At 36.4% G+C, this 24,651-nt stretch overlaps 1 protein-coding gene and 1 non-coding gene across 9 annotated transcripts in view; one reads left to right on the top strand and one right to left on the bottom strand.

Annotated features, from left to right (window-relative positions):
• RERE (arginine-glutamic acid dipeptide repeats) overlaps window positions 1-24,651 on the bottom strand; it is a 636,739-nt gene that overhangs the window by 330,286 nt on the left and 281,802 nt on the right. For 7 of the 8 annotated variants that reach the window (XM_077151415.1, XM_077151416.1, XM_077151414.1 and 4 more), the window contains 2 exons: window positions 18,038-18,108; window positions 8,412-8,537 (listed from right to left, as the gene is read on the bottom strand). In XM_077151415.1, coding sequence (XP_077007530.1) covers window positions 8,412-8,537; window positions 18,038-18,108 — 197 coding nt within the window. The remainder of the gene's footprint in view (window positions 1-8,411; window positions 8,538-18,037; window positions 18,109-24,651) is intronic. The other variant, XM_077151419.1, reaches the window with a different exon arrangement.
• Window positions 21,796-21,900, top strand: LOC143675238 (U6 spliceosomal RNA). Its single transcript, XR_013171480.1, has one exon. It is a non-coding gene; the product is annotated as a U6 spliceosomal RNA (small nuclear RNA).

Below are 24,651 nucleotides of genomic sequence, written 5' to 3'. Positions count from 1 at the left end.
CCTGAAATCTCTAATCTCTTAATGGTTGTACAGCCCTTATCATCTGCCTCTTTGATTATAAATACCTTGTGATTAACCTTCATTTATCCAGTTTTTCAACTTTAGAGTCTTGTAATCACTAAAGATAGTCTCTAACGTTTGTTAATGAAGGGGCTTGGGTCCGCCCAGAACTAACCCACCCCAAGTCCAAAGTTACCTTGATGACTGAGGTTGAATCTAACCAAAGTGGACCCCCACTGGACAGGCAAAGCAGTTTAGACTTTATCCTACAAGTCACCTATACTTCATTCTGCCATTTTCTTTCATATATTCTGTGACTAAGGATGTACTCAATCTGCACATGCTCAATAATCAGATCAACCCTAATTACATCATCCTGCCCATATTTTTTCTAATAAAACTATCTGAATTTCTGCAGTTCAGGGAGACAGATCTGAGCCGCTGGGCCATCTGCTCTTCTACAACGCACCTAATAATAAACTTTCTCTCTTTGAAACCCCAGTGTCTCAGAAATTGGTTATTGAGCAGTCAGGCAAAAGAATCAACAACCTTCATCCTGTAACAAATGTACCTGGTGAACAGTTCTGTAATTCTAACTAATCAACACGAAATTGTCACAGAAAATCTAAGATTTTTTTCCCACAGACTTCCTTTTAATATCATCAGCCAACATAATTATATCTTAATTAATTTCAGTAAGTAAAATCTGCTATTCTTTTTAAAAGCATCATAGATAAATGCCTTTCCACTTATTTTAAATAGGCATTAAATTGATCCATAAAATTGGAGACAGGATATAAACTTGTCATAAGTATTAAATACTATACACTTCTACATTATTGCACTGGTTTGCAAGTATTACATACCTCAGAAAAGCCATGTTTTATTCCTGATTTAATCTTGTGGAGACAGCTGTTTCTTTTAATCCTAATTCAATACTATAGGACAGAAACCTCTGAATAGGTTATCTCCATGGAGATGTGACATGCCCAACTGCGGGTGTGATCTTTTGATTAGCTAGAGATGTGACTCCACCCTTTCCTGGTGGATTTTAATTTAATTAGTTTACTGGGATCCTTTAAAGGGAAACATTTTCGAGAGAACCAGAAAGGATAGAAGCCTCAGAGCAGACAGAGAGAGCAGATGCAGATGCCTGGAGAACAGCTGCTTCAGAGAACAGACACACAGATGTTTGGAGATGCTTGGAGCCCAGTAGACACCACCATGAGATGTTAATCAAGCCAGAACCTGGATAGAGCCAAGGGAAGCCAAGAGATGAAAGCCAGCCCTAAAGAAGCAAAGTGAGGAACCCCCACAGGAACAGAGGCTGAAAGCATGGATCCCAGGAGCAAGGGACCAAAAGATGCCAGCCACGTGATTACCCAGCTGGCAGAGTGTTCCTGACCCATGGACATTCCCTGAATCTTGTTGGTGCCTTAATTTGGATGTTTTCATTGCCTTAGAACTGTAAACCTGTAACTTATTAAATTCCCCTTTTTAAAAGGCATTCCAGTATTGGTATATCACATTCCAGCAGCTTACTAAGTAATAATTATATAGGTGAAGTCAATATCCAGCTACCTCCCAATAAAACACAATTTAATATGATTGGAATCGGAGACAAGGTAATTCAGCAGTATCTGCTGTCTTGGCTATGCCAAGATGTCTTTCCAAGAATCAAGATAAAGGAAAAGTTATGTCTAGTCTTTGTCCTACAAAATCTGATGCAATCATGGCCCCAAGTGGCCTATTCAGTGTGCCCAGGAATGGGTGATGTGATTTTACCAATCTTAATTAATCAACCTAAATTTTCATTATAATTCTGACTGCTTTAAAATATATACCTGGCCTTACTTTGAAAAAATCATAATAGACTCTAAATTAAAAAAATTTTCCAATCTACTTTCAAGTAATTAAGCGGAAAGAGACAAACATTATTACTGAAATTTAGGTAGGATAAGTACCAAAACACATTTTTTTTAATTACTAAGGAATAAAAATTGGGAATATCCAGGAGAACAATTAAATCTTTATTTAAATGCAAAATTCACAAATAAAAAATAGAGCAATTCCTTTTTTTTTGCAAACCTTTTGATTACTTTAGGCATTAAGTAATAAAGCTGACAAATAGGCCTTTTTCCTTCCACCATATATACATTATATACGTTTCAATGGGATAAGAGGGAAAAAACAACAAAGTAACTCTACAAAAAAGGTTGGAAATAGGCAAACTTCTCTTCCTTTGAGACAGCAAGTTTCTTGAAACCATGGTACTAGTTCCTGAAAATGGATATAAAAGCTATGCATAGTCTAAAAATCTAAGATTTTCTATTCTCATATTCAAGAAGAGAATACATTCTGGGTGAAAGGGGGAAACATGCACTCATTTTAAAGAAGGGAAAAAATGACAACTACCCAACATCCTATCTAATTTGTACCGTATGAGATCAAAAATAACAGAAAATAACTTTCAGGCCTGAAGCATAATCATTTCCACTATGAAAAAGCTTTGATCAAATTTAGTTTAATTAAACTTCCCTCTAGTTCCTAACAAAACTTTGGTAACCATCGCAAAGACTGTCATCTCCTCTTCCTTTCAAAACTCTGATGTTTTAAACAGACATCGTCTCTGTAAGAACTATAATGTCCTAAAGCCAGGGAGGTAACACTAAAAACCTTTAGGACCACAAAACAAAGTTAGGCTAAAATAAAACAACAATCTCAACTTTCAGGGACTTAAATGTCCTTGGCAATTTATATTTTGTAAAACTAATTCTGGTGAACTTGTAAAACCTGGAAGGTCCACATATTTGCTTATATATTTTTCAATCAAACATTATGAAGCATGCTGATGAAGGCAGGACTGAAAGACAGAATATTACCTGTGAGTAATAAAGGGCAATGCACTACCCCTGAAAGAAGAGGAAGCTCAATAAAAGCTTTAAAAGGACCATATAGATCTTTGTTAACAAAAAGACTGCCTAAATCACAGTTATAAAATTATTAATTATTATAAAAGAATTATTAAGATGTTTTCTGAAAATGTGGACTGATGCCCCCTTTTGGAAAAAAAGGAGTAGATGAATATGGTGGAAAGACAGCCTTAATAATAAAAAGTTGTTGACAATTAGCTTTCAAGGGAGAGAAAAGTATAGAAACAACTGTTCCAGGTAAAAGAATCGACGTTGGCAGCAGGGGATGGGCTCACTAATGCTAGTGTGGGGCTTTCCAATGGAGGTAGGCAGGATGTTTTAAGAATTTCTTAAATTCACTATATTAAAATTCAATATCTATTAATCATCTTTTATTTAGATTAGTTAGATTAATTTCAGCATTTGGATTAGCAATTCTTCCACCTTTCACTACAATCAAATATAAAGGGCAGGCATTATCTGTCATGATAACTCTCAATGGTTATTTCTGGCATATCTCGGTGTCAGTTAGAAAGCCCAAAGTAAATACTGATAAAGCACTGTATTCTCAGAAACTCCTGAAGAGCTAAAGAAGCAACCTGATTAGAAATCTTCTTCTGTAACAAGTTGTTAAGAAATAGCCTAACTTCTGACATATCATTTTAAAATAAATTTTCTTGCTTTTAATTATTCTAAATGGTACAGAAGTTCCAAGTACGAAGAGTACTATTATTTAGAATATTTAATAGCAAAAGGTGTATTCTGTGAGAAAAAAAATACTGTTTTAATAATGGTTTGAGACACAGTCACAAAAGTTTTAACTGGACATTATGCAAAGCATTCTTGGTATCTAATGAGTACCAAGAATATGGGCTAGCTCACTGGTCAAGGAAGGTAGCATGGAGTAGTGGGAAGAGCACTGAGCTGAGACCCGAGTCCAGGCTTCTGAGCCTAGCACCATCCCTCACTAAGCATGGACTTGTGGGGAAGGCAATCTCTGCAGCTGGTTTACGTTGGTGGAACAGACTTACTCCAAGGGAAATAAGAAGTCCAAATTCTTAAATGCAGGAAGATTTACGTGAGGACACAAAAAGCAAGCAGACAAATAAAAAACAAAGAAGAGCAGTACAGGAAATTACTTTTCAAGTGTACGAAAATGTTGTTACGATGAATAAAATGGGAGTTCATAGTAGCTGGTGATCATGTATTTTTTTAAACAAAATAAAAGGACATTAAGCAGGAAAACTAAATTAACTGACACTTAAAACGTGTTCTCCAGGTGAAGAGCTTCTATTTGAGGTGATGAAAAAGTAGGGGTAACAGACTGGGTTATCAGAGCACAATATAGTCAACGTAAAAATATTACTGAATTGTATATGTGGACGTGGTTAAAATGGGAAATTCTGAGTCATATATTTGTTACTACACTAAAAGTTTTTTAAAAAGGGGGGTGGGGGGACACCAAATGCCAGTTTACTCAGGGAAAGGGCCAGCCAGCAAGACTCTCAGCGGCAGAAGACATTATCTACTCTGTAAAGTGAATGAGGAACCTGTTAGCTCATGAAGCTCCCTAGGAAAGCGGAGATAAGGGTAGGTGCCACTGCAGGGACCACCCAAGCAGTACAACCATGAGAACAATGAAGATTATCTAAAATCAGAGTAGGTTCCCTTGATTTAAACCTTAGTCCTACTGCTTAACAAAGGCAAGGTTCACACCCTTGTTAAGGCAAATGCAAATGTGGATCTAAGGTTCTCTCTTCAACAAAATGGAATAAACATCACAGATTTTTGTGGAGATTAAATGAGTTAGAAGAAGTAGTATGCATAAACACAAACTAATGTTCCACATTAGCTGACTTAATAAACAGCTAGCTGATTGGGTTTTCAATAACTTACTGCAGAGACAATAAAAACAAAATAACTCAAATTCTTTACAGAGCAGTTTTTAATTTAAATTTAAATAATTTTTAAAAGTATTCAAAACCTTTATTGATTAACATCCCTGGCTGAAAATTATAGCTCTTCCCCAGAAAAATGCATACATATATAGGACTTTGCAAACCATTTCAGGAAGTTCACAGACTCTCTTAAACTCAGAGACTACCTAGGGGCCTATGAACTGCATTAAGAATGTTTAGAAACCTAACAAATTATTTAAAACCAATGTTTGTATAATTCAAGTCTTATGCAATAATAATAGATTATGCTTAATGAATAATTACTACATGCTAAGTATTGGGCTAAACAATTTAATAAATTATTTCATTTAATCTTCGCAATAACCCTCTGAGGTAAGGTAGTGATACAACAAATACTCATTCAACAAGCGAAAAAACTAAGGGGTTACAAAAGGTTAATTAATTTGTCTGTTAAACACGGAAACAAGAGAAAAAAAAAATGTTTCATAAAGGATAATGTACCAAAAATAAAACTAGTGGTTAAAAAAAAAGTTACTGAAGTAAAGTAGCTCAATCCCCTACTATAGTACTGTCTGATTTATGTGTGTTAGCCACTCAACAGAGGTCTTATACAATCTTATAACATACAAAAAGACACAAAACCCTAAGCAACTAACTACCACCAACTAGCCCTTGACTTCCCAGTGAGGAGGAGTACAGACAGAGCGACAAGGAGCACCAGAGCCAGCAGCAGAGCCACAGCCTTTACAACAGAAATAAATCAGTGTTTTAAGTCCCTTTAAATGGTTACATCTCTGCTGTTTTGGATAGCTGCTGGTATACTGCCATGAAGTTTGCATTAAACAACCTGATGGTGCCCAGTCTAGGCCGAATCTGGGCAATATTTTCTATGCCTCTTACCACCCCCCACACCACCAGTGAGCTAGAAAATATCCAAGCCAACAGATTCCCAGTAATAAGTAAAAATGATACCTTCCCAAAGATATTTTTTTAAATGAACAGGTAAAAATAAATAAATAAATAAAATGAACAGATAAGTTAAAATTCAAAATTTAATCTTATGAATGTATGCCATTACTGGTACAGAAACAGACCACAAATACATACCTGAAAATACAAAGAAAGCTAAATTATGATGCAATCAGTGCAATACTATTGAAAACTAAATTAACAAAAATAGTTCATTAAGGAAGGCATCTGGTATAACATGGCAAGATGCATTAATGATATTGTCTGCAACCCTGAAATCAATTTCCCCCCTAGCAGCTCTCTCATTACACTGTATTAGATCTGTGTGTCAGGAGGATTTATGAGAGTGATACACATGGGGGTCTGTGCCAACTGGATTTGATTCAGATAAGCTAAAATGATTCTAGCAGTACAAAGTGTCTTTGAAGAACTATCAATAAAGTTAGCTTTATGCAGCATGATCTTGACTGAAAGAAGATTCATCATCTTACTGTAGAATCCTTTCAAACTCATATACAATGGAACCCAAATATTTTTACTGTTAAAAAAATAAATACTGGTCATCACTAATGCTAATATAAAGTTTACTAAAAAAAAAAAAAATCAACGCTATTATGGGTAAAATTTAAAATCCATGTAGTAAATCCTGCTTAGTGGGTTTGAGGTAAAGGAAACAGCCTAACAATGACATTCATACCGACTAGATTAGAGAATAAAGGAAGAAAATATCAACCTGAAAGATAAAACCAATTTCTTTGATACATACAGAGAAACAAGTTGGTAACTTGTTCCCATTAAAAGCTAAAACTTTAGAAGCAGGTAGCACTATTAGAGTTGGTATTCTGCTATTTGCCCCTTAAGATATCAATCTACCTCTCCAGGTACTGAAACTAGACTTTTTAATCGCCTGCCCTGGTTTTTATCTTCCATTGTAAATGGTATTTCAAGAATTTAAAGACTTCCACACCATGAACCTTTTTAATGGTCTAATCCTTGATAAATACAGAGACATAACTATCTAAACATGGTATTATTGTTGTTACAATCATTCCTGATTCTGCTATAATTATTAATATTTCATCTTCATGATCTTGGTCCTCTTCATCTTATACTTGTATGGTGGTCCTAACCTGCTATCTAGACTTTTCCCAGTCTTTTCCCATTCCACACTGCATAATGTTTTCAGTGAATATTCATTCATAAGCAGTGGTTTGCAAGTTTGCTTGGGGGTGACGGATGGGGTAGAAAGGAAATACACACCTACAAACTTCTTATATCCATATGAAATCTTTACTTGTCTAACCTTTATAATCCTCTCTGATCTGGCCCCACTTTACTTCACTTCTGTCTCCCAAGATCCACTGACCTGTGCTCTTCATTGCCATCCTACAGGTCATCTTCTCACAACTTGCCAAGCTCACAGCCTAGGATGCTTACAGGACAGGTAGACACGTACACCTGGAAAGCTCCTCCACTCGGCCAATTCACATCTTACCGATATGTCAAAAACATACCCAATTCGTCAAAGCCTACTGTCACAAAACGTCCCAACTGCTACAGCCCATCTGAAGCATTTTCTTTTCTTAGTTCCAAAATATTAACATTCTACACTGCAATATAACAATTCACTAGCTATTGACAGTATTTTGTATTTTAAACACATTTGGAGGGGTATGGCTATTATCTTGCATTATTTTCTAAATTGCTCCTGAGTACAAGTTTGAACCCCACAACCAGAGTACATACAACAAGAAAGGGACAGGTTTTAAACTTCTTTAGTAATTATTGGCAGTGTTAGGTACACAGTAAATATGTATCTTTCAGGAAACTTTACCATTAAATCTTCCTAAAGAAAGGAAAGGAAGGCAAGTGTATTTCATAAAAGGCATACAGAGCTGTCATAAAAAATGAAATATACTAAACAGCCCATATTACGAATCACCAACACCAGACACATGTTTCTGTGTTCTAAGGGGTAGAGCATTCAAGTCAGTTCATCTTGCTGAATCTCATACCTCCTACCTTATCACCAAGTAACAGAGGACTTAGAATACAGCTGTGAGAAATATGTCTATACCCCAATCTAAGGCTTTTGAAATGTTTATTTTATATCAAGAATTACAGAAAAGCCTTGCTATTTTCTGAACAATACTCTATAAAACATCACCTGAAAGGACATCACCCAAAACAGTTTAGATTCATGGGCCATAGTCCATATGAGTCTGGAGAAATGAATATTCCATGAGTCTGGGGAAATGAACATTCCACACTTGGACTCAAACTTACCCCCTTTTTCCCCCCATTTCAGTTGCCAACATCCATACTCGCTGCTGATTGCCAGCTCCTGCTCCTTGCAGCAGCCCAGCATGCTCTCTGCTGGTGCCAAAAATTCCCTACCACCAAACCCCACTAACTTCTGGAACTGTCCTAGAGGGGTAAGGCAAGTCCCGTATTTTCCTTCCTTTGTGCAAGTATGTACTTGTTACTCCTTTAAAAACACATACAATACAGCACATTTTAAAAGGGACTCTGGGGAGGGAGGTAATATTCCTATTTTATACCCTATGGGATATAAAATATTGATAGCTTTTAAAAACGGGATTCTCCTTACCCCTACAGGCCCTCTCCCGGCTTCAGAAAGATGTTGTGGTGGCTGTGATGCCACCGGCAGAGAGCATGCTGGGGGGTCACACAAAGCAGGAGTTGGAGATCTGCAACAGGCCTGGGAGTTGTGGACCTAAAAAAAGAAAAAAGTTTTAAGTTAAAGTGCCCAATGCCACCTCATACCCTGGTTATTAGGGGCACTCAGCACACAAATAGGTATCTGCAAAAATCCTTTAACAGATGGCCTCTGAAATCTCAGGTAACTAATAATACATTCTACCACTAACATTAACCTTTCTGCATTAATCAAAACCATTTCCTTATTTCAGTGTGAACAAACATGCAACCCTTCTGAGTCCACACTTTAATCTGGGTCCTATCATAAAGCAGTATGGTGTGTGCCCCTCAAAATAACCAAGTTAAATTGTGACACAACGCCAAAGCACAGAAATAGTGGCATGCTTTGTTTATAATAAAAGCAAAAAGTCAATGGTGTTGGATAAACACAACTGTAAAATGAACCACAAGTGAACGAACTGGACTAATGTGATTTAATTTTCTCACAGTGCCTACAAAGTAAGTATAATGAACATGACAGAGTACGAAGTCAAGAAAGATACTATTTCTTTTAGGGGTAAAAAAACAAACAAAAAAACACCAAGTATCACATGTCTTATTAAAAAAAAGAACCCTTGAAAACTTTAATACCAGCAAACCAAAGATTAGAGAGCAACTACTAAAAGCCAGCACAGTCCTTATGACAAAAGATGCCACAAGATTAAAGTTCAAATAAGTTCGCGTTCAACTATTCTAGAATGACACATTTTTTAAAAACCTCACCAATCCAATTTCATGTGATTTTAAAAAACTAAAATGACCATAAAATCTAAATACTTACATAATCTCTGTTCTTAAAGTTATTTAAAAATTACAGGTAAGCAAATATTTCAATATTAATTCATTTTTAAGGGGTCCACTTCCTAAGAACCATATGTACACTAAAGATCTGATATGCCCGATTAAGTCAAAATTTGATTGGGAATTTATTTTTTTAGGGCCAAAAATAAAGACACCCCCCCACACACAAAAAAAACTAATATTGGCAATATCTTTATCATAGTTGTTTTCTTTTTTCTTTCTCTAAAGATCACTTTCTAGAGTACATCGGTCTATATGGGAAGTTTTCTGTATAGTCAATTTCTGACTCCCACAGCTTCAGTGACAGTATATGGTAATAAGTGTTCAGAGCCATAACTGTCACTACTACACATCTCTCTCCTTCTTCCAGCACTGCAAATTCCAAATCAAAGATTCAACTGTGTACTGGAATGTACAGTATACTCAATCTTTTTAATGACAAGCATTAAAATAAAAATGAATTTCTGGTTAATCTCTTGAAATAATTTAATTAATCAGCCCACTCAAATTTTTAAACATTCACTCAAACCAAGAGTTTTAAAATAAAAACACCTAGTAAAGCATTTCTAAGCACCTTGACATTATTTTTAAAATGTAAATAGTTCAAGTAATTTTTAAAATAATTTTAAAAGGCATCATTACAAAGCATGTCATTGTTCTTATGAATCAGAAAATATTTTGACAGTATCTCCGATTCCTTCATTTTCTTTAAGTTCTTCTGGTGGGTTTTTCTTGAACTATTTTGAGTTGGTGTTGGGTTTTTAACACAAACATCCACATATACATACAAATGACAAATTTCCAGTACTAAGGAATCAAATTTGAATGAGACAACTTCACTAACATTCTTGCATGGCAGATCTCTGCAAAATATCAAATTGCCTCAAACTTTCTTTTTTAAAACTCCTTAGAAAAAAATTAGAACGCTCAGTTTTCTGCATTGAAAAAATTTCTCATATAGAGAACAGTTTTAGTAAATAAACTGTAGATGAATATTTTATGTAAATAAATATAATTAAGACTTCTTTTGAGTGATTTCTTAAATAGAGTCCTAAAATCCAATCAAATTAGACTAAAATAAATTAACTAACTTCACAGTAATTGTGAACCATTAAAACTTTAAATCCCACAGTGCTATCATGACTGTCAGCCATGAGTAGAAACAGACTGCCAAGAAGGTGAATAAATGTGGCCAATAAAATGCTCTGAGAGAATTTATTCCCAAGGCCTCATTCTGATTTCTATTAATGAGGATACCAACTCCTCCACTTATAAACTGACATCACATAAGACAGAAAGGAAGCAATGGTCAAAAAAAAAAAAGAAAAAGTCAGTATCATTACTCCATTTCTAGGGCAGAGAAGGGAATGATACCTAACAACATCACATCAAACTTAGGGCTAAGGGATTTCACCCTACTCTTGCCTTTTAAAGGACTGAATAAAATTATAAACTTCAAATGTACATGTAAAAAGGAAATTTAATCCTAAGAAATTAAACAACAAAATAAACTTAATGCTCTATCGCCACCTATTAAAATGCTTATAGATAGCAATGGCTGTCTTTATTTAAAGGGGGGTGGGTGGCATGGCCTCCAGAAGAATATTCTTGCATTAAATCAGTAATGCATACCACTTCTTGATTAGAAATCAACCATATATGAAAAGCACTATAATGCTGATATGCTCCTAACAGAGGAAAACAACCAAACTTACAGAAATAACTCCTTATAAAGAATTATCTCAGCTGTACATTCAATTATGTTTTTATGTAATACTTAAGTCCTCATTCTACAAACCAAAAAACATTTAAAAACAAACATTAAAGTTTTCACTTTGTTATTCCACACCATAACTGAAGTCCTGGGCAGGACTGACCTTATGAGGGAAAGAATTAAGAGGGTAAAGGGAAGAAAGAACTATACAGAACTCAATTCAGTAAGCCTAACTTGAGAGACTGTGAAGGGGCAAACAGCAGACGAGACTACTGTTTCACACAGAAATAAATCATCAATGGTTATGGTGTTTCTCGTCAACAGTTGGTGTTCTCTGGGATGTCTAAACTCTCATTTATCTTTGTTAAAGGTAAGTCATTCAGAAAATTCAAAACAGAATTACACTAAAAAAATTTTATACGACTTTGGCTATATTTATTTAAATGTGCTGAAAAAAGTAAGTAACTTTTGAAGTATTCAAAAAGGAATGGAGTTCTATTATTTAAAAACATAAAATATTATATTATCAAAGGTAAGTTAGCACATCTCTCTGGCTAATTTAATAGTCCTAAGATTTATTTGTAGTTAATGAATACACTGAAGCAGACAACTACTGTTAAAAGTTTTTTAAAACATAATCCAGTGAATTTTTTCCACTGAAACATTACTTCATCCAATAATAATAAATATATTTTGTAGATCTTATATGGGCCAAACAATGTGTTCTAAATATACAATATATATTGATGAATAAAACTAAAACATGGGTTCTGACCTACAAAGTTTAAAACTTATCAAAATCATCATTACCATCCTATGGTTTGAGCACTGGGTTACACACTTTGTAGGCTTGATTTTTTTTCAAGCTTAACTGTTGAGGTTAATGATTTAAACCCCAAATTCAGAGGCAAAGAAAGTGATGTTAAAAAGGTTAAAGTGCCTTGCCCAAGGCCACGCAAGATAACTAATTACTGAACAGGGATGTGAACTCAGAAAACCTTATGACAAAATCCAAGTTCTCAACCTGTGCACTCTATAGTGTCTCATCTTAGTTGAGAATAACATATCCCAAATTCTGAATAAGCCAAATTCAAATTAATGTGGATTTCCTTATCTCCCTCAGCCCCAATGCTTTTAATACAAGATTTAACAAATCATGCTTTGATTAGCCTAATATAAAAACAATGCCCATACACCATATATTTTGTGCCCAGTGGTCACAACAGCAAAGCTGGGATTAAATAATTATGGTGGATAAGGCATAAATCTGACCATTAACTCAGTTTGTGTAGAGAGTGTATATACCTACCTATCCTCAATAAGTTTTCATTTTAAAGAAGGAAAAAACAGTTTCTCATTGCTTTTAATGGTAGGTGGAAGATAAGCCAAAGCTAATTCTCTGTAGCCCTTCTTCTGACATACTATCAGGGAAGGACAAGAATAAAAACTGATGGGTGATGGTCAGCTTCTGGATATAGATTATGGGTTAAGGAGAGAGAAAAGGTACAGAAAAAAAATTTCAAATGTTATTCCCCGTAGCTGCTCATTTCTGACAATGGAACAAAGAGAAGGATGTGGTATTAAATCCAAAAAAATTTGGCCCCCACATTCACTGCAATAATGTAGACATACCTTCTCTAAGGTAATTCATGGGATACATTCTTAGCTATTCCACTTCAGAACTGGCACTTAGAATGAGTGCTGGGAGAGACACTGATGACACAATAGCACAGCAAGCTCATCCATACAAAGACATAACAATACCTTGAGTCCAGGTAAAAATCAACCAAAAACACCAATTTTTCCCAAACGACTAATTTCAGGTTCTAAAGATGCTCTAGACCAATTTGAATGATTAACTGATTTTTATTTTTTATTTTTTGGCACGGGCAGGCGCCGAGAATCGAACCCAGGTCTCTGGCATGGCAGGAAAGAATTCTGCCACTAAGCCACCGTTGCACTGCCCTAGACCAGATTTATTTTTAAGGAAATTTCCCCACTTTTAATAAACCAAACAGCAACCAAAATGAATCACTGATACTTATATGGAATAATATTTGTAATAATCACATATACTTTCTGGAAACTCGTTTGGTTAAATAATAGCTGGACCAAAACCATACTTTCTTCTATTGCATAGTGATAGTAACTCACTAGCAGTCCACACAGAGAGCCCTTGTAGAATAAATGGCTTTAGATTATTTATCTACAAATAAAGAACTAGGTGGAACTACTACTATTAGAATCAGACAAGGAGCTCCTCAGTGTTATAGTAAATGGAAATTATTAATCTTAGTGATCTTAATATTCTCAGATGCCACAGATATTTCTAGATAGCAAATTATTGTTATAATACTCTTAAGGCCTGAAATTTCTGTAAAAAAAAAATGCAATTTTATTGTTTTAAGTAAGAAATCTTCCTTTTAGGACAGAGCGGATTGACTTCCTCCACACCAATCCTCTTCAAAGTGTTCTCCAAAGGGGATGATGGCCAAGAAAAATGCTACAAGTAGTCTGTCCAATTAGAATGTAAAATCACTGAGGGAAGGAATTATATCTTACACTTTCTTCTGTTCCCCTTAATGGCACTGAGTTCAACAGAAAACACAAAGAGGTTTTTAATAAATGCCTGTCGAAGGCATTTATTATACCCAAAAACATTCCTAATTGCCCTCAGGGATTTTAAGGCTCCCTGATGATACCTACTCATTCAGGAGCAAAGTTCTCAAAACAGACTAGGTCACACAGTGACACAGAAAAGCTATGGAACAGCAAGAGAAGAAAGGGCTCAAGATGTTATACTAGATTAAACCCTTCAGTGGCCTTTACTGAGAAGAAACAACAGGATAACTGAAGACACGAAGGGGAATAAGCGTATAGTGAAGCAGGCCTCAGAAGAACTCAAGGAAAGGATGGCTGTGCATTCGCTTCCATTCCCTTCAGCCCTTTTACTGCTCTCTGCCCAGGTGCTCCATTTTTCTGCTTTTCCTGATTCTTCAACCTATAATGTCAGTTTGCCTAGGACTTCTTTATGGCTGCCCCAGCCCACTACGCTGAGGCAATTCTTGATTCATTCTTTCAGTTTTCATCCTTTGCAAACTGCCTCAGTCTCTTCAGTTTTCATCCTTTGCAAACTGCCTCAGTCTCTCAGTTCCATGATTCCAAATTCTAAGAAATTTGTCTCACCTATTCTTTTCTAGCAAACCTAGAAAGATAGACTGCCATGTCATCTTATAATTCTCTCAGAGTGCTGAATATTTTGCCAGCTAATTTACAAGGTGCAAAGCTGCCTTATTTAACTGATGTTTCCTCGTCATGCTTCTAAGCAAACAATGTCTGTAATTTCACCATACCTCTCACTCCAGTCGTTGCTTTTATTTGTTTCAGAGATACTTTTGTCGTTGTATTCAAACAAATCCAGATCTCCCAGTTTGTAAATAAATGTAAACAAATGAAAACTTCCTAATAGAACACATAATTTACATACCTTAAAATGTTACCTTTTTAAAAATTTAGCTTAGTTAGGAACTTAATTACTTTGCAATAGAACAGCTTCTACCTACCTCCATGAAACGTTGTGTTCTAAATATATCTGTGTGGGATGGTAGTGGCTTGATGTGTTTTGAAGGTTAAGTGTTCATAAACCAGAAACCCTAGATCCCATTCCCATAGGCAAAAATGGCTATATAAACTATCATCAAAACAGAGGCATATTTAATAGTTTGGCAGGACAACACACATAAACCAGGACATACAGTTGGCTATATTCTATAATCACTAGACTCAAACTCTAAAAGGTTGGAGTAGTGAAGCCTAGATGACAATATTCAGGTCCCCTCATAAAATCCAAGGACCTTTCTCCTGATCTCAGATAGGACTTGTGCTGGTATGAAAGGATTTATGTACCCTAGAAGAGCCATCTTTAATCCTAACCAATCGTGTGAAAACAACGGTTTCTTCTAATCCCTATTCACACTATAGGGCGGAAACTTGATTAGGTTATCTCCACAGAGATGTGACTCAATTGATCATGGATATAAAACTTGATTAAATGGAGACGTGTCTCTACCCATTCTACGTTGGTCTTGATTAATTTACTGGAATCCTATAAAAGAGGAGACAGTTTGGAAAGAGTTCCTTTTGAGAATAAGGGGAGAGCCACAGAACCACGTCCTTCTACAAGCTAGTGAACTTTGGAGATAAAGAAGGAAAACACCCTCCAGGGAGCTTCATGAAGCAAGAGGCCTGGAGAGAAAGCTAGCAGATGCCATCATGTTCGCCATGTGACTTCCAGCTGAGAAAAAAATCGCTGAACATCATGTCATCAGCCTTTTGGAACCAAGGTATCTCCTCCTGGATGCCTTAGCTTGGACATTTTTATAGATGTGCTTTAACTGGGACATTTTCTTGGCCTTACTTAGAACTGTAAACAAGCAGCTTATGAAATTCCCCTTTTTAAAAGCCATTCTGTTTCTGGTATATCGTATTCTGGCAGCTAGCAAACTAGAACAGGACCAGTTCATGAAATGTTGCCCAGGATCCTCAGTTCAATGAATTGGCATTATGCTCGAATTGGTGACTGGTACTAGATGCCTTAGTCCCACCATCCAATCCACTACTTGTATTGTATTTAACATTATAATCTTACTTAATATGTACATAAAGGGCATTCATCCAATTCTTTTTAAAGTCCTAAAACATTCCTTATACCCAAAAAACTCACTTGTAAAATGATTAATTGTAATTTACAGGGTGAGCAAAGAAACATATCTCTCAGTTATAACCCTAAACTAACTTTTTATTTTATGATAGCTAAAAAGATAAAGTAACTAATCAACATTTCAAAGCTACTGGGCTTTTTGTTTTTTATTGCTCGACTTGCCATGTTATTTGCTGTGGGCAAAACCAACTCTAACTCCTGGGTTTTTTTAATCTTGCAGACAAACTAAGCATACTTCCTTCTGCGTATCCTTTCCCTTTGAGTATAGGTAAGCTGGAGGGGGGGAAAATGTATTACTGTTCTCATCTTTTTGGTTATCTTCCCATACACAGTACAGAGAACCAAAAAAGAAGAAAGCAAGTATCCAGAGAATAACTATGCTCCTTTTAAGAGCAAATATTTCATCATCTCTGCTGTTCTTATAGAACAACTGAAAAAATGGCAGTGTGTGATATAGAAGGTATTTAAACATAGTGTAACCTACTTTCCACAGTTTTTGCAGACAGCTTTAATGTGTATAGTAGACTAATACTGACGACAGAAGCTTTAGCTTTTATTGCAGTTAATACCCTGAGCAATTACTGTAACTCAGCAGGAACCTCTGCACAGAATGGCACTATCACACTGTAATCAGTATTTCATAAGAGATGCTGTTCAAACATGAAAGCATCTGGTAACGTACAAAAATAGTACAAAAGGGGCTCAGAATCCAGTAGGTAAAAGAAAAATGTTTGCAATTTTATTTCATAGCTATAAGTTTTTTATGTGCCTAGGTTTTAGATTTGGTAAAGAAATCCCACCCAAAACAATGAGCAGGGAAAAGAGCAGTAACAGCAGCCACTACCAAAATAAAAACTCGTTAGGAAACAAGGCCACCACACCAATTTTCAGATGTCAGTGCAGTATCGTTAAAAGCATCTTTGAAAGGAAACATATAATAAATAACAAAGACCTCTAAATATGGTGAAAATTCATACTGACATAACTGAACAGAAAGTTTTAGATGTGACATGAGTAAACTGCAAGGTCACCTTGCAAAACAACCAGTCTACCAAGAATAAATAAATGTTAGAAGTGAAAAGCATATTTGACTTCCTCTTTTTAAAAGTTTATTAAAATAACTTTAATAGAGGAAAACAAATGACATGCACTTTTTTAACAAGCTATTCTAGAATATATTAATTGGATGTTTGGAGGCATTAAAAGAAACAAAGGAAATGCAGAGTTAAAGATCTTTTTAGACTACATTTTTCTTTAAACTGAAACACCTCATATAATATGGGCCAGAACACAAATACTGTCAGAAGTTAGAAAGGGTTTTAGAAGTAAGGGCACTTCAGAGATACCAATAAACATCTATAAAGAATTAGGACTTCATTACACCTAAGAATGTAGAACAGTGGTTCATATCTTTCAAGTAGAAGGATCACTTTTTAACATCAAAATGTCTCTAAAGATCTCCAAAAGATAGTCATGATAGTATTTCATATATCAACTGCTTGAGGAAATACACTCATACATAATAAATGATAATATTAGCTTCATATTGCTCTTAAATTATTGAACTTTTAAAATCATCAACAGCATATTCATACATGTGAAAAATAGTTGTACAAACATATGCAGGGTACATTAATTTAAAACTGAGCATGTTTATTTGCAGACCTTTGCCAAACCTCTACCGACATTCAATGATCTAAAGCCCAAGGTGTGGGAACCACTGATTTAAAACAGAGTTCATAATGGGTGACAGATACTAACATTTATGTATATGGGAAAACTTTCTGATGAGCAAAGTACAGTAGCTATAGCATCGCCAAGCCAGACTTTCTTCCTCCAACCTCCACCCCACAGAAACTCAAAAGATTCAATATATACTCCATACCTGTCAAAATATCTAAGAAATTACAGTTCACACCTACAATGAGTCTTTGGCTCATTTATAAATATTTTTTCTCCTCAGTGTCAATTCCTAAATTTACTTTACTTCAGGCTCTTAACAATGGCTGAGAATAAAACATTCTACTTCAGAAACTCAAGAGAACCAGTGAAATTAGTTGTCAAAACAGCTACTAAAGGAGTAAAAACTTCAGAAACATTATTTACAATACAAGCATTATAACGGTGTTAGAAAACTTAAATAATATAACTCGTAGCCACGTTATTGAACTGGTTGGTTATCACATCAACAGTGATGGACAGCAATCAAAGTAGACAGCGAATACAACTGGGAAAAGAAAAAGTACAGAATACAATCAACAGCATTAAAAAAAATGCTTACCAGCTTGAAGTCTTGAATGCTACAGATGAAATACGGTGTGTTTGGCCTCCGACTTTCGATATACACACAGTCTTTAAAAGAAAAAGAAATTTTAAAATAATGGTATTTTTTGTAAGAGGACAAACAGGGCCCATAAAGCCACTGCATACACAAATGACAAAGCACATATCTTTTATAAGTAAATTTTTTCAAGTTGATATTAAATTACAAGTAACTTTATGCTATAAGAAAACAAGCCTTTTTGATCATTTTTCTGATAATTTAAAGAACTTGATAAGTATCAATTTTTTCAGTCCCTAAAGAAGGGGGGAGGGGAAAGAATCACATGGGATTATTCATATTCACATGAGGAAACTTACATAAAGGGAAATTCCTTGCTCAGTGTTACAAAATAAGGCATAATCTTGAATATCATATTCAGATAGATACCCTGTGTCTTCACAAAGAAAAACAGTTTTATCAAGTGCTATTTTGTTTTCAATAAATATTTTGTGATGAAATATGCAAAGAAGAAAAGCTTGAACATGCCACTACAATAACCTTTCCACATTAACTAAGAAAAAAAAAGAAAACTGATTTAATGTCTTGTGGATAGCTTGCTATTAAATTTAATTTAAATATATTTTCTTTTCTAACTGTGAAGAAATCAAGGTGGCCAATCAGAGCTGGAATAAAGAAAATCAAATTGCATTTCCTTAGGGAAGAAAAGTGCTTAGTGAAATTACATTTGACGAGGCAGTGGTTGAATAATTATTTTTGTTGCTCTCAACAACTGGCATCTAAAAGATTGCTCTTATAAATGGTCTGTTAAGATACATTAAAATAAAAAACAATTTTAAGGAAAGCAGTGGCTTTATAAAGAGGTAGAAAAGCTCTCTAAATTACAACCCAAGATCACCATAATGTTAAGGCCAGGAAAACGTATCCATCATTTACTGAGAAGTAAAGACCACTGACTGCAGAGTCAATCATATCTTCTAGGGAGAGTGGTCATAATACCCACATTTAAAATGCCATTCATATTATCTTTCCTCAGGATCCTTAAGAACGAATACACCTTAGAGTAACTCAGGTGCTTAGAAACACAAGTAGACTCCTCTACTGCTTCATTTCTCATACACTTTAAAAGCCAGGAGCAAAGGGGGAGTGGCTGTGAGTCATTCATCTAGTGGACTATTTCAAGAAAAACTAGCAAGAAACCAATTCTCCAGAATAAAAACTGCAGCTCCAACACAAAATTTTTAGAATGACGCTTGGTTTGTTTTTGTTTAATTTTTTTTATTGTGAAATATACCATATATACAAAAAAAGCAATACATTTCCAAGTACACTTTTAACAAGTACTTATAGAACGGATTTAAAAGGTTGGTATGGGTTTCAGAGCCACCTCTTTCCTTCATGTCTATGACTGCAACAGCCTGCCGAGCAGGATGGAGACCCAGTACAATTCCAGCCAGGGCTGTTGGTCTCAGTCCTCAGTGAAAGCCGCTAACCCTGGGGCTCAGGGATGAGCAATGTGCTCCTTGCTAGAGACTCTGCTCATGGGCCTGATGGGCCTCAGGGCTTCTACTTGGAATGACTTTGAGCTGGGTGGCTGGGTATCTCAACTGCTCCTGCCCACAGTCAATCCAAATATGTCTGGCATGCTTCATCATCACCACCTCTCAGTCACTGTACGCCTGAGGTCTCCAGATCGCCGTGGGGAAATTAGGAGTGGTATCCGAACTCAACAAGTCTCTTTTGCCGGCCAGTTGCCAGACTGCTCCACTCTGTAAGCCACCCTCCTTCGCAAGGAAGGTGCCTTCGGAAGGCCCCTCAGTCTCCGCCAAAAAAGGAAAAACAGGCGCCCACAGCAGTCTGTCTCAGGGGTCAGGAGCAGGCACTGTGTACTGGATAAATGGTCTCTGTGTGCAGGGAAAACAAGTCTGCTGGCTTCAGGGTCCCCCACGGCAGCTATCAGCTGCAGAGTTGTGAGGGAAGATCCCCCAAGCTAGCTGCAGGGGTAGGCTGGAGTGTAGGGGCACTCCACTCCTTCAGGTCCACCCTTCTCTGCATATCGGAGCTCGTCCCAGTGGGGTCACAACCAGGCACACTCACCCCATTCTCTCTGTTCCAATTTCTCCACTTTCTCATCCAGGATCTCCCTAAATAGCACAGAAGATCCTCTGCTGGAACTGCAGCCTCGGTCATTTTTCTTTGGAACAGGGGTACTCAGCCTATCCTATTCCGATCCTCCCAGAAGAGAGAATGAGGCTTCTTAGAAAAGTCATGGGCACTGCCTGTCGAGACTTCCTGGTCTTTAATATACAATCCATGGTGATCTTGCCACACACCAGCCAGCCACCCCACTGAAACTGCTCTCCATGCGACGGGGCACCTTCTCAGGAAGGCCTGCAGAAGGCTGTCCTCCACATTACGGCTGTGCAAGCGACAGGCCCCATCAGATCTGGCACTCTAAAGAGTCCTATCCGAGCCTCCGGACCATAAACACAGTGCTTGGCCTTCCCTGAGAACCCAATGTGGATCCCTCAGGCCCCAAAGCAGAGGGTGAGCCCTTGGAAGGGATGGAAGCACGGCACCAGTGGCCTCTGAGACTGGTTTCTTAATTTTTGTGTTCCAATCCTGGTCATACCTACTATGAGTACTTCCAATCACTAGCCATCAATTATTTATTCATCTTCCCTCAACCTGAACCTGAATGTAAAATCTATTAGCCCTCTTTTCCCTAGTACCTCTTAAAGAAAGCCATATTTTTCGCATCTCATCATATAACACCATCATTGTCTAGCTACTATTCACCGGATTCAAAATAGATCACTTCCTAACAAATGACTTTCAAAGCTGTCATCTGACAGAAAATTTGCTGCATTCAAGAGCCTGGTCCCACCATACCACATTCTCTCCGACTGCATTCTCCAAAAGACACACCAACGTACCCTACCCTGCTCCATGCCAAACTCTCTTTACTCCTTCATTTCACCAACTTCTGATCATACCATTCCTATTATGAATTAGCTCTAGAGGCAGTAAATTCTCATGGTTCCTCTGTAAAAAATGGCAAGACCTCCCTTCCTTTACATAAAACTAACAATTTATATTTCCTGGTTTGTTCAGTTGCTGTCTGGCTGTCAGAAGGTCTGTGTTGTCTACATTACTATCAATCTTAGGGGCCAAATTATGAGGTTCCTTGTGCACAGCTTCTTTCTGCATTTGCTGCACCCAGGAGGACAGCATCTGGCATTAGTGCTTGTAAAATAAGACAGAAGTCAATCAAATGATAGATGCTTAGAGAATAAGGACTAGGTACAGCTTTGTTCTTTTACACGAAGAAGAGCTTTATATACACTTTTCATAATCAACAGAATCATTGTTATTCCTGACTCTTCCTATTCTGAGACATAAAGCATCTATTAACTTGGATATAAAAAAAAACTTGCCAGAAACAGGAGAGAAAATCTATGCTCTCTCATTTCTAACTACAGGAAAATGGTGATCTGTAAATATACTAGAAAGTAACTATTAGAGAAGGGAGGAAAAGAGTATCTTGGTATGTCAAGGGCAGCCACAGACATCCCATTCATCTAAACATCACTCAGAAGTCTTAACAGAAGCCACCTCACGCCTGGCCTGCTGAAAGCTAACACAAGGGACACGAAGTTTAAGAGCAGACCCTCACACCTGAATTATGAAACTACTATAGTTACTTATTAACTAAATTTTTAAAAGCCACTTTTTTCTTTTAAAAAAGGTACCATGATACGCCCTTCAGCAGCATATATACCAAAATTGGAACAATACAGAGAAGATTAGTATGGCCCCTGCTCAAGGACAATGCGCAAATTCGTGAAACTTTCCATATTTTTTTTGGGGGGGGGGGGGGGCTACATATTTTTTGATATCTCTTTTAGTCTCCAGTATCTTAGAGAAGCTAAAAATAAAAACATAAAATTGTGGAATTGTAACCCATGTCAAATACATTCTACAACTAATTGTGGTGCCATGCTTTGAAATTTATTGCTTTTTTGTATATATCTTATTTTTTCACAAAAAAAGGAAAAAAGTCGATTGTTATAATAAAAAAATGTTTATGCCTTCTAGCCTCCTATATGCTGGAACAGCTAGAAGGAAAAATCTGAGGGGATAGTATGGTAACCCATGACAAACTCTGGGATCTGTCCTGTAACTATTTGTTGAAGAGTGCTCTGAAAGCTACTGCTTTTTTATTTCTGTGCTTTGTATATGCTATATTATATAATCAAAAAAAAAAGTTACCATGACAACCCAAACCAATCCCAGAGCTATGAATTAATACATGAGCCCCCAACAAACAAGACTAGTAATGTGTAAAACAAGCTACAGTAGGTAGTATCAAGTGATTTTGAACTATCAGTATTGAGAAACTTATTTTTGAAAACGTCTGATAAGCTCACTGAAAAATTAAGTGACAAATTAAAGAGGTTACTTTATATAGTCTCCAACAAAGAATGACTAAGATCAGGGGTAATATGAATTACAAATTTCCAATCATGTCAAATTTGTCATAGGAATGAATGGGGAAAAAATATATTGTTTTGATTTGGCTTTTCTGATTTATTGTAAAATAAAAGCATGAAAAACTATTGTAGCGTCAAACTTTTCTTTACAATGCTCCTGCCAAAAGTAGGGTGATCCAGCTAAAAGAGAACACAATCTGACAAACAATTTGGAGTTCAAGTCTCACAGAAAAAGAGTTTTTTCACTCTTAATGATTTTCAAAACAAGGCTATGGCCAAATAGTTGTTTCTCCCTTGTGTAATTAATTAAAGCTATTTACAAAAATAACTCTATATAATTGTTTTATTTAGCACAAAAATAAAGTCATTCATTCAAAAAGGAAAAGATAAGAACGTGAGTTAAGAACAATGTTAAACCTCAGTTGTGATATATATATGCCCAGTAATCTTTTAAAGTCAAAATAATTTGTAGAGACTTTCACACAATTTCACACAGTGCACAGGCTGTCTGAAGTTGATTATAAAATTGGTTTTACTTTGTTGGATCAATGATCCTCAACCTAAGAATCTCTCATGGCCAGCATGAACACTGCTGGCACTTTTTTTTTTTTTTTAAAGAAAAAGAACCTTCTCTTTTTTTATTAGAACTAGGAGTTCTAAAAGAACTCAGCAAAGCTGATGTGATCCATTAAGTATATAATGCACACTTTCAGAATTGCCCATATTGAAAACATATTTACCAGACGGGGCATATAAATATATAAAATCTTAAATTCAGCATGCCTGAAATGGGCCAGAAAAATGAATGAGGCTACTACCATCAATATAAACTATTCTAAACAACTCCTGATAACTAATTTGTTCTTCACTAAGGATATCTGGAAATTGAAATCATCACCCTAGGTTTAGACTTTTTCTCTAACACCTAGCCTCTGCCTAATCCTTGAGAACAGGAAGGAATAAAATCTATGATTTGGAAAAGAATACTAGATGGGGGCATTTCTGGCTGTTTCTCACAGCCATATAGATTTGAGTCCAAGAATCTATTGTGCTATCTACAAACAACAGAACATTTACTAAGCTCAGGAAGGAAGCTGGCCAAAAAGTAAAGGCAGAATCTCAAGGCAAAAGAAATCCCCCTCTGGTTTTTCCACCCTCAGCAAATCAGCAGGTTGATGTCAACAGAGCAAGAACACATTCCTCTCAAGGGTAAAAAGATCACAGCCTGCAGCATTAGTTTGTCATCATAAAACACAAAAAACCTGTCAGCATCTTTCCTGACAGGCTCCTCACGCACAGTGGACACCCACTTCACCCCCTCTTTGAGCAAGCAGCGCTGTTGGCCTGAGCATCAGAGCTTGTGTTCACAACACAAAAGCAACATTCGGCCACTGCTTTGCTCTTTAAGGAATCTACTTCCCCATTATTGCGTTTCCCTCTTTAACCTTTGAAATACCATCTAGCCCCTTCACAAAGCAGGGCACGCCATTTTAATTTCCTAATACACAGCAATTTCTAATAAAAAAAAAACCTCACTTGTAAAAAGTACATACGAACAAAAATTCTCACAAGCAAATTCCCCAGAGATATGGGGAAGTTTTAACAACAACCAGGACACAGTAGCGACATGGAAAGCTACCCTCAGGACTGCTGTGATATTCAGTTTTCCATTTCACTTACATTCCTCTACCAATGTTTTAAACCATTCAAAGAGATAAAAGTAGGTTGGTATAACATTGCAGAATAAAAAGTCCACTAATGAAAAAGTATGTTTCCAAATTTCCGACGCAAAGAAAGGGTGTGTGCGTTAGAAACACACTGGAATCCTGACCCCCAAATGCCTAGAGGCAGTGGCACATGCGCAGCATCCAACCAGTCCGCTCTTTAATAGTCTCCCCATTTGTAAAGTGGTCACCCCATTACAATTCTAAATGATATTCTCCAGCCTACATAGTAAGCACTCAAATGAATTCAAGAAAGATGTTATAAAAGCAGAAAAATATATAGGAACCTGACAAGAAAGTTGCTATGCTCTATCAAGATAAAAAGAATGCTGCATTTCTAGTCAACACTTCTTCAAGAAATAACTCAATTGCAGGTTGCCTACTCTTAGTTTTCTGC

The sequence above is a fragment of the Tamandua tetradactyla genome, chromosome 2, assembly GCF_023851605.1.
Source record: "Tamandua tetradactyla isolate mTamTet1 chromosome 2, mTamTet1.pri, whole genome shotgun sequence".
Taxonomy (NCBI): Eukaryota; Metazoa; Chordata; class Mammalia; order Pilosa; family Myrmecophagidae; genus Tamandua; species Tamandua tetradactyla.
This window is presented reverse-complemented; position numbering and strand designations above follow the sequence as displayed.